The sequence below is a fragment of the Larimichthys crocea genome, chromosome III (genome assembly GCF_000972845.2).
Source record: "Larimichthys crocea isolate SSNF chromosome III, L_crocea_2.0, whole genome shotgun sequence".
NCBI lineage: Eukaryota > Metazoa > Chordata > Actinopteri > Sciaenidae > Larimichthys > Larimichthys crocea.
Window position 1 is genome coordinate 33,968,213 of NC_040013.1, and position 15,434 is coordinate 33,983,646.

Here is a 15,434-nt window from a genome sequence, read left to right on the forward strand (position 1 = left end):
GTCGTTCGTTAAGGACTATATGATTGCTATAGCGAGGCTTCTTCTTGGTCTAGACACCACGCCTGGCTCTGGGTATCTTTGTGCGGTAAGTAGGAACATTCATGCTGCAAAGCAAATCATTTGTAACTTTCAGTAGATTGTGTGCCTGCATCCACTATCTCAACCCTCGTTCTCTCTCCTCAGATGAAGATCACAGAGGAAGATCTGTGGATCAGGACTTACGGCAGACTCTTCCAGAAACTCTGTTCCTCCAGCGCTGAGATCCCCATAGGGATCTACCGCACAGAGTCGCACATGTTCTCAACCTCAGAGGCAAGTTCACCTTCATTAGATACTTAACATATACGACTTTGGTTTGGGTTTGGTTACAGCTTTGGCTTCTGGTTTGGCTTTAGCAGAGGTCCTTCTACATCTTCTTTCCATTATTCATGAACTTCTGTTTTGTGTTTTCTTCATTCTTTGTCATGATGTCTTAGTTTTGCATTTTTCTGCTTTAATTTCTCTCATCCTAAAACGTTTCCTTTGTTCAAGATATTCTCCATTCTTCCTCCTTCACTTCATTTGAATCCTCCTAACTAGCTGCTGTTTAATGCCCAACACTTTTTTCTTTTCTTCTTTTCATCAATCATTGTTTGCTCCTTTATGCATTTCTCTCTTTGTTTCATTTCTTTCATGGTAATCAGGGGTTGTTTTGTCAAACGGTTTGTTAAAACCAAACCAGCCTCTCAATTATACTTGGCAGGTTACATAAGAGACAAACTCACCAGCCATGAACCAGAAATGTATCACCGCTGGCTTGGGTTCATTTCCCTGCATTTTAACAGTGAATGATTAAATAGTAAATACAACATATTTACTTCTACTATGTGCAGTAAATACAACATATTTACTTCTACTATGTGCTGACTTTTGAGGCTTTCTGTGATTTTATTTTGCTTTGGATGCCCCCGTCTTTCATTGCATCTCTTTTTGTTTGGATGTTTGTTCGTCTTTTTGTTTCAGTTCAAGGACAGTTACCCGCAGGTAAGATCCAGTATTAAGTCAGCCGTCTTTTTTTTTTTCTTCTTTTTTTTTAAATGAAAAATACCCCACTGGCATTTTTCTGGCATTTATCAATATGTTAAGTTCATAACCATCGCAGCTTGATAATGCTCGATATAGCTCCTAGAAAGGCATTAAAGGGGTGAAAGTTTGCATTTTGCATGAAGGAATTATTATGCAGCAGTTAACACCTCTGCCCTGCCCTCCCAGTCTCAAATGTCCATCAACATAGAGCAGGGCATGGAGCATCGCGAGCGCGGAGAGTCCTGGAAGGAGAAGACGGCCCACAGAAACTCCACCACGAGTGACCAGTCGGAGCACCCGCTGCTGAGGAAGAAGAGCATGCAGTGGGCACGGCGGCTGAGCAGAAAGAGCAACAAACCGTCTAGCAGAGCGGAGCGTATCTCGCAGCAGAGACTGAACTTGTACCGGCGCTCTGAGCGACAGGAGCTGTCTGAGCTGGTGAAGAATCGCATGAAACACCTTGGCCTGCCCACCGTGGGATATGGTGAGTGGAGCAGCTGATGGTACTCAGACAAGCAGGAGACAGTCCATGTATTCTCTTTGTTATGTAACGCAGTACGTGCAATATATTAATAATGATATGGCTAAACTAAACTCAGCATCAGCAGCTATTAAAACGATTCAATTCAGGGTTTTTATTAATTACATTGAATGGATAATTAATTAATCATAATGTACCTGAAAATGAATACAGTGCTAATAATAATGTTTGTTGCAGGTTGGAGTCTGGGTTCTATAAACATTTCAGCTCTGGAGGCAGAAATAATGTAATTGTTTGAGTTAAACCTCAGCAGGTAGAGCCTAAGAATCTCTGTTTAAAAGTGAGACAACTTAAGAAAATCCAAAATAAAAATGCCTTTGTCCCCTTTTTTTTAATTTTTTTTATTCAAGCTCAGTTATGGAAGGTGAGCAGGCTAGCTGCCAACACTACCTGTGTGCCTGCTGGCTTGTACGATCAGTTTGAACTTCCGTCCAGGTTGATAAATCATTATTCTGGCACAAACTGTATTTCCTCTTTTAGCAGCAGGAATATGGAAGTAAATGCTGAATTAATAAATCGCATAAGGAATTAATTAATAAAGTCTTTTCAAGCAAAAAAGGACCCCAAATCAAGTTTCCAGGATCACAAATGTTAATACTTTCTTTTTTATAAACTGACAAAAGATATTTAGAAATGTCATCTTAGGCTGTTTTTTTGTTATTTTACAATTTTATGACCAAATTGTACAGATCATTTAATTAATAATGATGAATAAATAATAGTAGTACTTGCAAGTCCTAATGACAGGATCTCACCTGATCACCATGTCATGTGATGTGTTAAGCCACATTGTTTTTGCGCAGTACAGTTACACTTCCTCGAGGATTTTTTCAGTTTTTACTACTTTCTTTGAGAAAGTTTCGAATTAAGTCTTCTCCCATAAGGCAGAGATATCATTAGTACCCGGAGTGACAGAAAGTAAACTTGTATTAGTCTGAGAACTCTCCCAAATGTTTGAGCATGACAGCCTCAGTAACTGTAGCTGCTGTGTAACCACCTGTCCTTTCCACTGAGCTTAACTCGGATAATCTGTCACGCAATTCTAAATTGGTGGTACAGGAGACTATTTTTATTCATGAAGTGATTTTGTGCAGCTACAGAATGTTAAAAAGGGTTTAATGCTTCTTGTTCTATTGTTTATTTAAGTGGCTCCATTTAAAGTTCTCATAACATTGTATCATCAAATGAAATCACAGAAGCAAGGACGCACTAAAATCGACTTTTTACTAGATAAAAACAACTGAGTTCATGAGATTCTTTCCCTCTACCTGCTCTCAATCAATTCAATTATTTCAGCTGTCAGAAAAGCTGCATTTGGAAAAGCTCAAATATGTTTCCCAGTCATTTTCATCTCATCTCATTACCTCTTACGATGTGCCGCTGTGGGTCTTGATAGAACAGATCATTAACATCACCCCATATCATCATCAACTTTCATAAAAACTAATTTTCTCCCATCTGTTTCACACTCATCCATGTTCCATACCACACGAACACACACACACCACTTCATCATGCCAAACATGTGGATGTAAACACGTCATGCATGAAGATGCAGGAGCTCCAGACCTCGTCTCACAGACTGCAATTGCCTGCACTCTTATCTGTTTACTTCTCTATTTCTGTTCTTTGTGTTTTTTTGTTTGTTGGTTGTTTTTTTTCTCTTCTCCCAGCTTCATGCTTCAAAACAAAAGCAGAATCATGCTCCAGATGTGTTGCACTTGCTAAATATTATGTAACGTGTTGATTAAATACGTTTCAGGAAGAACCCCTGAAGCTCAAGATCTTCTTATGAACCGTGAATGTCAGTATGGATTACTGCAACAGGATCATAAACATGTGACAGATGAATAATTTGGAATTGATTCTGTGCACACACAAATGCATGGCTTTTTTTTTTGCATTGCTCTCACCTTTTTTTGAAACGTTCTTTTTGAAACTGCAAATGCCTTCGCTGCCTGCCTGAATTATTTCCTTTTTCTTGTTTTTTTCCCCCCACCCTCCTCTGTTCCTCTCCTCCTCTCTCTCTCTGACTCTTCCCTCCTTTTGGCTTGTAGAGGATGTTTCTAATCTCACTGCGAGCGATGTCATGAATCGAGTAAATCTAGGATATTTGCAAGGTAATTTGTGTGCTTACTCATTTACAACATGTGAGTGGTTACGTTCCATCTTTGTGGAGAAAGGAATTTGTCCTTTCACCAGCATCCATTGAAGATTAGTACATTGAATTTATCCACAGAGATAGATATATCCATTTTTAGAAGATGTTTGATGTTGTCTATTTTATTTTATTTAATTTTTTTAATTATTTTTGGTTCATATAAAATTTTCAGTTAATTATAAATGAACAAATTAGGTCATTAACAGTGACTGCCATTGCTTAGAGTTGCAGGACATTTCAGAGCACCCGTATACAGAGGGGACCAGGCCGTCAGGTTAGCTGGTTGATCACAGTACTGCAACTTTACTGCATGAGTGTATGTGTGTGTGAGTGTGAGTGTGTGTGCGCGTGTGCGTATGTGTTTCTGCTGCCAGAATAAGTGGTAGACCAGCAGCCAATCTCTCACTATCTCACTCTACTATCTCTCTCCATCTATCTGGTCTTTTCTGCATTGTGTTCCTGTGAGGTGACGTCCAGAATGGCTAGAGTACTGCAGGGCATCAGAGTATGGCTTCAAGAGTGGAGCGGAACGCATTATGTCTGTGGATGGAAGGTTAGACGTAGAATTAAAATGTCACTTTCTAGAAGAAAAATGTGTATTGGCTATGTCCTGATGTGGAAAATAAAGAAGTAAGGGAGGAAACATGTTCTTTACCTCCGTCTTGTTTGTTATTTCCATATATCAGGACACCTCCAAGCGAATTTTCACACTTATACCATGGCCACTTAACCACAGGCAAAAAAACAGGCAGTGTCATATTTGTGGTATTTGTTTGTAGATGAATACATTATTGGGTCTGTTTTGCTCGTTAGACTCAAATAGTACTGTTGTTATGGTTGCCTTTAATATAGCATGTGCACTGATTTAGAGTGGTGGTTAACCTGTCAGCACATATATGAGGGCAAAATGTCTCTGTACTCCAGCAAATCACATTTAAGATGAAACAGGACTATGACGTCAAGGTGCAGACTCTCAGCTTGAATTTGAACTCTCTGCTTAAAATCATGTTTTTGCTGACCTCCAGTGGTTCAACTTCTCACCTCGCTGCTGTGATGTAAAAGTTCACTCTAGGGCAGTAATTCTCCACCAGGGGTACTTCTGCAGTTAGTGAGGTGAGTATGAGGAAAAATATAGAAGAGTAGTTTCACTCTTTTTTAGAAATATATAGAAATTATGATTTGGTGAAAACATTTTGACATATTAAATAAAAAACTACCAGTCACAAGAGGCTGACCTCACTTCCCACCAGTTTAGTCAGACGTAACGCCACCTGCTGCGAGCAGAACATGTAAATGGGCCACCCTTAGTGACAGTATATGTTTTTGTATAATTACTAATGCCGAATACAAGAAAGTTAATCTATGCCAGGTATACAGTGTAGGAATTATTGTTTTTATACATGACATGACTAAAGTCTAGTCCATCTTTAGTTTGTTCTTGCTTGTTTGGGTTTGTTTTGCCTTCACTCTGGTCTTCAAGTGGCTAGAAAACCTGACCTCCATTCAGCCCTGTGTTTAAGATTTGCTGCAATGTCCTAAAAGTGACTCCAACACTCAGAGTCACTATAACAATAAAAACCACCAATGACGTAATGCTTTGTGACTGCACTGCCTGAGTTTTTTTTTTTTTTCAGCTGCCTACTAATCAGGAATGAGTGTTTCTGTGGCCATGGTATAATCCATATTTAATACACTGATTTGTCTACAATAGTGTGTGGATTAGAGGGAAAACAAATTAGTACGGTCCCTAAAATCCTAAATCTCATAAAAGCTGCATATTTTCTCTCCTCTTACAAGGGACTTTTTAAAGATAATATAGAATTAATGTTCCAGATGTTGATCTAGCAGCAGCAGCAGCAGCAGGTTGACCTCTTCCACTCTCACACTCCCAATGTGTTCTGCTTCACTCTCAGTTTGGTTTGAGTCGCTCTGCGTTTGGTCCAGTCTTGACGGATGCTGGAGCATGTCCCGTGTGTCTGTGGGGTGCGTTCAGATGTGACTCTTGGTTGGGTTGTTGGGGCTGATTGTCGTCCGTTGGCATGGCAACTTGCCGCCTTACCAAGCCTGCTGGTCCAGTGTGGAATGCGCAGGACAAAAATGATTTTTAAAAAAAAAGGGAATGCCATGGAGATGGATTTGTGGCGTAGCCGTAGACGCTGTCTGCATGCTGGCTCCGTTCTGAAGCTGCGCATGGGGGTGCTGTTTGAGTCAGCAGGCAGCATGGGCCTCCCCTTGTTCCACAAAGTGCCCTGTCAGTAACAGTTAGCCCTTCTCTCTCTTCCACCCCGCCTGGCTTTATAAAGGGCCACAAGCAGGTGGGTTGTCATGGAGACACTTGTGCCCTCCTTCCTCTGTCCATCACGCAAGTAGAAGCCACCGCCAGAGAGCACACAACACACACAAACATAAATAACACAAACTGACATACATACATACACACACACAGTGATATGACTCATCTGAAGATTTCAAGTTTTCTCTTTATTGATTCTTTATCAGATATACGATACGACCTCCATAGTGCAAAACAGTTCCCATTGTTAACTTAACAACATTGTGAAAGCAATAAAAGAATACTGTTACAACTGTTAATGTTTAGTGTTTATAATAATAAGTGTCTAATTTACAGCTAAATAAATAATAGAAAATTAAACAATATTTTTTGCATTAGATGAAAATAAGGCATTATTAAAATAGTTTATTTGTAAAAACCTATAAATCAAATTAAAGGTCCAGTGTGTAACATTCAGTGTGTCCTCTTCCGAACGAACACTGATTTAGATATGGCCTTTTGTTTTTTTATGTGAATTTTGCAGCCACATACTTGGGAGTAGAGGATAATGCGTGTAAAGTATTCATTTGTTTGCAATCTGCAACTTCACCACTAGGTGCCATTAAATCCTACACACTGGCACCTTTAAAATTTATTGGTAAATTCAACTATTTATCTCTGTTAAAAAAACAGCTTGATGTATATAGATAAACCTGTACATGTAGAGGTTACTGCAACCATTAACAGTTGTAATAACCATCTCTTTAATTAAGAGCCAGACTAGAAAAAGAGCGTCCCCACAACCATTTGTCTCAGACTTTTCTCTCCATTCGCCCTGATACTGTACGTGGGTTACTTTGCCTTTGTCCTCGCTGAGAGGTTGAAAACGAGGGAGGCTCATATTTTCAGTGGTTAGACGGCTCATTTCCTGACTGATGTACTGTATAATGGAGGAGGACGAGGGAGGGCTCTGGAGAAGCTCTGAAGGTCTCCTGTGTCTCTTTTTCCAGATGAGATGAACGACCACCAGAACACATTGTCCTACGTCCTCATCAATCCTCCTCCTGACACCATGCTGGAGCTCAACGATGTTGTGTAAGAAGCCCATTTTGTCTTTTCCTCTTGTGTCCAGTAGACTTTACTTTGATGAGAACAGTGTTATGTCGTTTTAGGACATTGTGTTTCAGTGGGTAATCAGACTTTTGTTTCTCTTCATTTTTCACAATTTTAATACATTTCTGGAAGCACAGAGTGTATTTTCTGATTGATGTTAGCAGCAAACCAAAGCACACATTTCGTTTATAGGTTATTTGTAGAGCTAAATTAAGTATATTATTTATTAGTATTTCACATGAGGTGGAGACTGTCTGTCCCAAGGGGCGCCTGGGTGCAGGAGGAGGAGGAGGATTCATCCATAATCATGACTATAAATATTTCAGAGTCTGAGTCTGCCAGGATAGACGCTTTCTGGTGTGCTGAGATTTTATAACTAAGCAATGGGCACGACATACACTCTTAGAAAAAAAATAACCAAAGCTTGACTGCTCCCACGAGTGGGCGTGTCTTCAGTCTGTTCAGCGGACACGGCCCCACAGAGCTGGACCTGAGAATACTGCTCGTTTTTTAATTTCATAAACTTGTCGATATTTGTAATCATTCAAATTTCGCTCGGTGGATAATAACTCTTACTTCTTTGGTCTGACAAACACAGAACCATTATTTATTTTTTACTTTTTAATTTACACTTAAAGTAAATCTTCATCCTCTTGCTCAGTTACATGAACAGGTGATGTTGATTATTGTCTTTACAGGTACCTTATCCGGTCCGACCCACTGGCACACATGCCAGAGGACTCGCAAGTGGGGCAGGCCCGCACCACCAGGAACCAGCAAGAGTTTGGCACAGAGACGAGGGATGAGACTCACCTCTGAAATCCCCTCAGTTCTCGACACCCTGACCCTTAACGTCTAAGCCACGCCTGGGCCAACAGAGTTCATTTGAAGAAGGCTTGTCTGGAGCCAAGAACAGCAGCCCATAGTGAGAGTGCAGTATATGAGAGAGAGAAAGAGAGAGAGGGGGCTGCTGTTACCCACTGAGCTGCTACAGGAGGATGCATGAAGAGTGCCTCATCATCGACCCCGACTCCCCTCGCACATCTACTGTACTAACACACGTCACCCTCGCAAAACAATCTGAACCTGAGAACCAGGCACTGGAAACGGTCCTCTCCCTCCAACCAAAGGACTGAGAGGTCTGATTAATGTTGTGAGAGGTCTTTGGACAGTCAAAAGGAGGTTTTTGTGCACATACTGTACCCGATATCAAATCATTATTTCACTCAGGGGTGAAGTTGCCCTTGTGCCACGACTCAGGCCGGTTTCCTTCACGCCTGTTGCTACCTACACTCACAAAGAACTGAACCTCGGTGCAACTACACCTCTCCTCCGTCATGTTTTTTATGAGTAAATGCTATGGATTTCTAGCAATTCAAGCATTTACCATGAAATTACAGTACATGTGCACTTTTCTTAATTTATTACAAATGTCTGTTTGTTTTTTTTGTCTCTTTCTAATCAGATGGGATTTTCAGTTTCTTTATGAGCACAAACTTTTTTACGACATAAGTGATTATACACACTGTAGTGGCACCTTTTATTGGCCATATTAGATTACTCAGCATTTCTCTCTTTGTTGTTCAGACACTGAATTTTGTTGTGGTTATTGGTAAAGAGTGAATATTGGTAATTTATTTCACTATTTTAAATGTCCCATATCATGTCTGCTATAGTGTATGTGCCATTATTTTATTTACTCACACTGCTTCGTAAATATCTTTGAAATGATTTGTATGTTGTGCTATTTTGCATCTATTTTGTGATATCAGTGTTGTATCTATATATATATTTCTTTATTTTTGAAGTCTAACAAATGATTTCATCTGGTTTTTGCTCATCAGAGATGTCAGCCAATATGCAATGAGATATTTTTGTTCAGAAATGCTAAAGAGTATCAGTAAATGGAGAATATAAAAAAATAATTAGACCAAGAGATAGTCAAATATATTTGTAAAATTGCATTCTTCAATTATAATTCATTATAGTGTATTATACCTCTGATTTCTCAAGTGTTATAGGTTGCATTTTTCTTCATTGTGCAGTACAGAGAACTCTTTAATAACCAACTTCAAAGAAATAGTTTGAAACGATGGCAAATGCACTCATTCGCTGAAGCGAATAAGTGTGTATTTCCGAATTGTTTCCATTCCTTATCAGAAATATTTTCTGATATATCATTATCAAATTGCCACAAATGTCAGTATCAGCCTTCAGGAAATCAGGCTCTATTGTTCACATTAATTAAATGTGATTTCTGCAGTTTCATAACTGGTAGCAGAATTGTTTTGCACAGACTGTGACAGTCACAGTCACGTCTATTTCTAACTCTCCTTTCCAACTTCTAAAGGCCATATGTTGTGTATGAGGCGCTGTCAGTGTGATTACTCTTTGATTTATCATTCTTCAGCAGTATGTTTTGTGCACTGACTGTAAATAGTAATTTTATGGATTCATTGTTTGCAACATCGCTCTTTTGTTTCAGTCTCTTCTGTGTGAAAGTGAAAGAGGACTTGAACTATTTTTGCACTAAGCTCTTTGGGAATGTCTAGAGCATAACAGCATGACCCTTTAATCTGAATCTGTACAACATGGTGGACAGTATTCAACCAGATTCTGTGAAGCAAAGAGTTAAATGTTCAGTAACGACATGCATGTCGTTGTTTTGCTTTACCTTGCCAACGTCTAAAGAGCTTATTTCGAGTGCCGTTCCTAACTGTCAGAGAAACATGAAATGATATTTTAACGATGATGAATAATCTCAGATGGATTGTTTTCTCTTTGAGATGTTTTTTTTTTTTTGAGGAATCAGCATACGCTTCTTTTTTTATGTTACCGGTATGTAAACAGTATGTATTTTGCTGAGAGTCCCATTGAGATACGCTGTTGATCTTTGCTCAGTGGCCTCTCACAAGTGTCAGTTTACAGGGCAGGAGAGCTGAGGAGTGAAAATGTGAGCGACCACGATGGATGATACGCTCGGTGTTCAGATCCATTCATTTAACATCGTCCTAGGTCCTCACGCCTGACAAATCACACTCCACAACAAGTTCACTTCAGATCTCCTATTGTCCATACTTACAATACCACAAGGGGCATGTAAACACTTAAAAAGCATGTTTTGATATAAAGCTTGCCAAGAACGATAATTTTGTACATTTAGCAGGACATTTAGCGTGATGTCCCATGGCTAGAGAAACCCATAATCAAGTCAACTGCTTGCAAGTTGGAGCCATTTATTTGATACTGTGTATTTATATGAATGGAACATGCATGTTGTCTAGGTGTTAACAAAAGCCTACGTATTATGTTTACCTCCACTTTATGTTTTTAAGTCATTGTCAAAAAAGGGGTTGATCCATTTTGTACTATTTCTTATGGGAGACGAGTGTACTTCTCGACATAAAATATGAACAAATAAATGCTGCATGCAGCCAGATGAAATGTATGAAAAGATCTTTTTATTTCATCTCAGTTCTTCAAGAATATTGTGACAATCACATGTTAAGTGTCATTAAGAGTGCTATTATTCCATTCACATATGGACTTTATCTATTTAATTACATAGTCACAAAGATTAAATTTGAAATAAATCAATTTCTCAATGGAACCATTTGATATTTTGAGAAATACGCTTCTTGCTGAGAGTTAGATGAGATGAAACCAATTTCATATCCATATGGTAAATAAGAAGAGACGCTTAGCTTAGCTTAGCATGCCCTAAGTCTGGACTAGCCTAGTACAAAAGTACCAGAATCCACTTACTAGCAACTCTAAAGCTTTTTCTTTAATTGTTGACTTTACAGTAGATTAGATTAATTAGATTATAGTATGTCATATTTTGTGTGCAGAACATTAAACTTTGAGTCAGAGCCTCTGTCCTAAAGACGCTGCTTGTTGACATGTATCTGCCTCCACCTCTCTCTGGTCCAACGGCCGTTGTTCTGCACAACTTCATGCAGCAGGTCCATGGTGGGGTACTCATTGCCAGACAGCAGTGTTTCATCATCTGGTGTGGAGCCACCAGAGGGAGCCTTTGAGCCAGTGCCTCTGTTTTCTGGCCTCTGTCTGCTGGTCACAGCTCTCTTGGGTTCTGCCTTGATGGTCCTCTTGCTGGCGTTCTTTTCTGCAGGTTTCAGGTCTTGATTTGGATTTTTTGGTTTTTCCTGACTCAGATTTTGGGTTTCACCAGTTGTCTGCCTTACAGTGGCAGGGTCCTGGCTTGTCTCCTCTTTGTTTAGCTGCTCCTCTTGCTTCATATCAGTGTGGTCATGGACCTCACTAAAAGAAGTGGTCTTGTCATTTGGTTTTGGGGACTGAGTGTGTCCCTCTTTCAATTTTTGTGGATCTTCTATTTGATTTTTCTCAGTTTTCTTGTCCTTTTGGTCAAGGACAGAACCGGAAGGATGCTCCACTTTGTCTGACACTTTCTTAACCTCACTTGGAAACTTTGGTGTCCAAACAGTGAAGGCATCAGAGCGCTCCTCTTCCTTCTCCTTCATCATTTTACATCTTGCCTGCCACTGAATTGCAGTCGGAGGCCAAGTGGAGATCCTCCCCATAACTCTTCTCGTCTGTGATCTTTGACCCAACCCATCAGTGGACAGTTTGTTGAAATCATCTGGATTTTTCTGGCTTGTACCGATGCTCAGATAAGGTACAGTGTCAGTGTTGACAACACTGTAAGGTTCTTTGTCTAGATTTATACCATCAGCAGCTTGTTTAGTGTTTTCAGTGGTCTCTTTTTCTGTCTCAAATCCTCCATCTACTTCAGTTTCACTCTCCACTTTCTGCTTTCCTTCAGTTTGGTTTTCTGTGTCTTTCAACTGAGCCTCTGTCTCATTTTGTGAAGTCACTTGATCTTTCATGGGTGGGGAGAAAGGAGACGTAAAGAGAATAGCATTAGCTGACTTGGCTCGGACTCCAGTAAAGGATGTCCTCCATCCCACCTCTGAGTCCCAGTGATGGTTTTCTCTGTTCTGTCCTGGAGACTGAGCTGAACTCGATCTACTGCCTTCTTCTTTCAAGTCATCTCTGTTTTGCTTTGGACATCCAGGCATCACAGTTTTGTTCTTGCGCTTCCTCCTATGTAGCACCACCAGGAAACACCCCACAAACAGGAGCAAAGACAGGACTACTGCAGAGGAAGATAAAAAAAAATTATCTGATAATATATTTGTATTACAACCAAGCAGAAACAAAACAAAGACTAAACATACCTATCACAGCAACGAGTGTGCAGACAATCTTTGTATCTGATGGTCGTGGTGTTGCTAGAAAAGATTCTGGAAGGAACAACAGACATATGAAGCACAAATTATGAAGTTCAAACAGCAAAAAACGAGAATAACCAGGCATACCAGTAATTCCAGTGGCCGTAGATATATTTATGGGCAGGTCGGTGGGTTTAGGATGGACAGAGATCTCCGTCACTGATGGCTGTGATGTCAAATAAGCTTCTAAAGGAACCAACATACAAACAGAAGCGATAGAAAGCTGCTTAAGCTTCACAGTCTTCTAAATGTGTTTGAGTACTATCTGTGAAAATTACTAGCGTTGCACGAGAATGAATTATGTGGCATTGATTCATTTAATTATGTTGTTGTGGCACCATCTGCAGGTGAAAGACCATCAAAATGTCAGGATGCCTCAGTAGGTTTATGTGCAAGGTATCTAAATTTAGTTGTCATGTGTTTATTACATTTTATCATGAGCTGAAATCATACCTTATAATCAAGTTTGACCCTCATAAACTCTCATAATAGTCTGATCTGAATATGAACAAAACTGAGATTAGAAGAACCAAAGTGTACCGGTCTTTAAAGTAGGTGTAGTGGTCGTGATGAGATTATCAGTGGGTTTGGGTTGGATTGAGGTTCTTTTCTCTGATGTTGGAGGCGTTGCTGGAGAGATCAACAGAGATACTGAGCACAGATGAAACTCTAATGTTAAAGAATTTCAGACATCAAGAAGAACCACATGTACCAGTGTGTGAAGAAAATATAAAAGGTGCATCAGTGGGTTTGGGTTGACCTGACGTTTCTGCCTTTGATGTTGGTCGTGCTGGAGCTGCTGTCACAACTTTTGGGAAACAACATAGATATTAAGTATAAAATATATATGTATACGCATTGATGAAGAATTTTAAACCAGAAATCTAGAAAAGATTAACCAGATGTACCCGTAGATGTTGGGACTGTTGTGAGGGTATCGTTGGGTTTGGGTTGGGCAGAGGTTTCTGTCTTTGATGTCAGTTGTGATGGAGGTGTTGTCACAACTTTTGGGGAACAACTTAGACCATAAGCATAAAATATATACGTATACACAATGATGAAGAATTCAAAATATCAAACCAGAGACCGAGAAAAGACGAACCAAATGTAGCCGTGGATGATAGGACTGTTTCAGTCACTGATGGTGATCTTGCTGGAGGGGATGTCACACACACCGACACGTTCCACACAGGTTGACCCCTCAGAGATGGAGGAGTCTCACAGGTCACATCCACCTGTCTGTCTATCAGAGATCTGTTCTGTAGATCTGAGGAGAGAAGCAGCTTCAAACATAGTTCTTCAAACAAACATGGCTTTTGCTTTTTGTCTCATATTTCACAAACCTCTTATGAAGTCAACAAAGTCTTCGGCTCCACAGGAACAGTCCCAGGGGTTACCATCTAGTCTGATTCTGGTGGACCTGAGAGACCTGAAAACTTGAGGTGACACCCAAGTCATCCTGTTCTCAGACAAATCCAATTCATCCAAGACAGTCTGAGAGTTAAAACTATTTGGATCGATTGTTCTGATCCTGTTCTTATTCAGACTGAGGCTCTTGAGGTTAACAAGCCCGTTGAGCATGGTCTCATTCAGAACTTCAATGTGGTTTTCGGTGAGGCTGAGCTTTTTCAGGATATCAGGGCGACCAAACCAGTTTGGGTTCATCTCGGTCAGCAAGTTCTGGTTTAGATGGAGATCTGTGAGGTTCTGGAAAGAACTGAAGGCCCCTTCAGCGATTCCAGTGACACCAGCATTCTCAATCCTGAGCCTGGTTACAGAGGCGAGGTTGTCGCTGTGTAACACTGTGGAGTTTATCTCCCCGACGTCCTCCAGGACCATCGTCAGAGATGAAATACCAGATGTGAAAGCTAAGGGTACAGTATTAGAATTACATTTAGGTTACTGAATATGGAACCGCAACACAAGAGCAGCTTTTATATGAAAACAGCTGCATTCATTTCATGTTGCTTGACCAAGTGCTGCTGTTCTGGTGTTTAGATGCCTTTTTACTACATTTATTCAAGCATGAAATGCAGATGTAAAAGGGAACCTGAGTGTAGGCCACTGAGTGTGTGACACACCGGAGCAGACTTTATGTTTTGTATGTTGTTACCCTATATTTGTGGCAATTATTTTTTTAAATGAGCACTTTCTTGCTTCTGTTGCCATCTAGTGGTCATGTTGTGCAATGCACCATCACCAGACTGAAGGTTATCTCAACATATATAACAAAACGTTCCCACAATGAACGCTCTTACACAGCATTCTAATCATCAGATGACACTATAGATACAGATAAACTACACTTTAAGTTTGAGCAATGCTTTTCTGCCATAAAAAGATTTTGTGTATCATCCTCAGCACAGCTTTCATGAAAATATAATGAATTTGAGGATGACAGAGTTCATTTACATTTTTAAAAAGCTGAGGTAAGGAAGACATTTAATTAAAAGGCTAATGACAGCTCAACATAATTGTCCTTTGAAATTCTAATTCTAAGTCTATCATTAAACATTTTCAATCACATTTTGAAGTCCTCACCTGGAGGTATGTTGAAGCAGAATGAAATCTGTCCCTCTCTAACACAAGGCTTGCTAAACACATTTGCCAGCAATAAAGCAAGACCTGCAACAACTGAGAAGATACAAACAAATCAGATTAGATTTTCATCGTTAGCTTCTTTCAGTGTTTGAGCATGAAATATATGCACTTACCCTTCATGGTGTCCGATCTGATCTGGTCTACAACTTGGACGAGTGACAGTTTATCAAGGTTGAAGGTTGTGATCACCTGAACTAGCAGGTGTGAAGAAGAAACACAGTTGCCATGGCGGATCAGGAGTTTGCCATGGTTATGAGCGCTGGCATTAATGCGCTGAGGCCGCTGTTCCAGTTGGGTGGTAGAGTGTGATGCAGTGACCAGGGGAGGTCTGAAAATGTTTAATGCTTTAGGTTGCTTAAGTCAGAAACCCCCTCCGTCATGTTGGAGGACACATTTTTGCGTCTTTGC

At 40.0% G+C, this 15,434-nt stretch overlaps 2 protein-coding genes across 19 annotated transcripts in view; one reads left to right on the forward strand and one right to left on the reverse strand.

The window, feature by feature from the left end:
• Positions 1-10,600, forward strand: part of kcnt1b (potassium sodium-activated channel subfamily T member 1b) — a 64,211-nt gene extending 53,611 nt beyond the window's left edge. For 8 of the 18 annotated variants that reach the window (XM_019271811.2, XM_019271813.2, XM_019271816.2 and 5 more), the window contains 9 exons: positions 2-85; positions 184-312; positions 1,003-1,023; positions 1,252-1,549; positions 3,664-3,726; positions 3,991-4,041; positions 6,071-6,082; positions 7,050-7,134; positions 7,851-10,600. In XM_019271811.2, the coding sequence (XP_019127356.1) occupies positions 2-85; positions 184-312; positions 1,003-1,023; positions 1,252-1,549; positions 3,664-3,726; positions 3,991-4,041; positions 6,071-6,082; positions 7,050-7,134; positions 7,851-7,971 (864 nt within the window). In that variant the 3' untranslated portion in view covers positions 7,972-10,600. Of the gene's footprint in view, position 1; positions 86-183; positions 313-1,002; positions 1,024-1,251; positions 1,550-3,368; positions 3,411-3,663; positions 3,727-3,990; positions 4,042-6,070; positions 6,083-7,049; positions 7,135-7,850 lie in introns of all 18 variants that reach the window. The other 10 variants (XM_019271822.2, XM_019271824.2, XM_019271828.2 and 7 more) reach the window with 8 other exon arrangements.
• Positions 9,992-13,470, reverse strand: LOC113745660 (protein DEK). The gene is made up of 6 exons (XM_027278074.1): positions 13,334-13,470; positions 13,138-13,233; positions 12,966-13,055; positions 12,513-12,611; positions 12,372-12,437; positions 9,992-12,289 (listed from the first exon to the last, which is right to left on the reverse strand). Exon 6 carries the CDS (start codon positions 12,210-12,212, stop codon positions 11,034-11,036), a length of 1,179 nt encoding a protein of 392 aa, XP_027133875.1. The 5' UTR covers positions 12,213-12,289; positions 12,372-12,437; positions 12,513-12,611; positions 12,966-13,055; positions 13,138-13,233; positions 13,334-13,470; the 3' UTR covers positions 9,992-11,033.
• Positions 13,471-15,434: the final 1,964 nt, after the last annotated feature.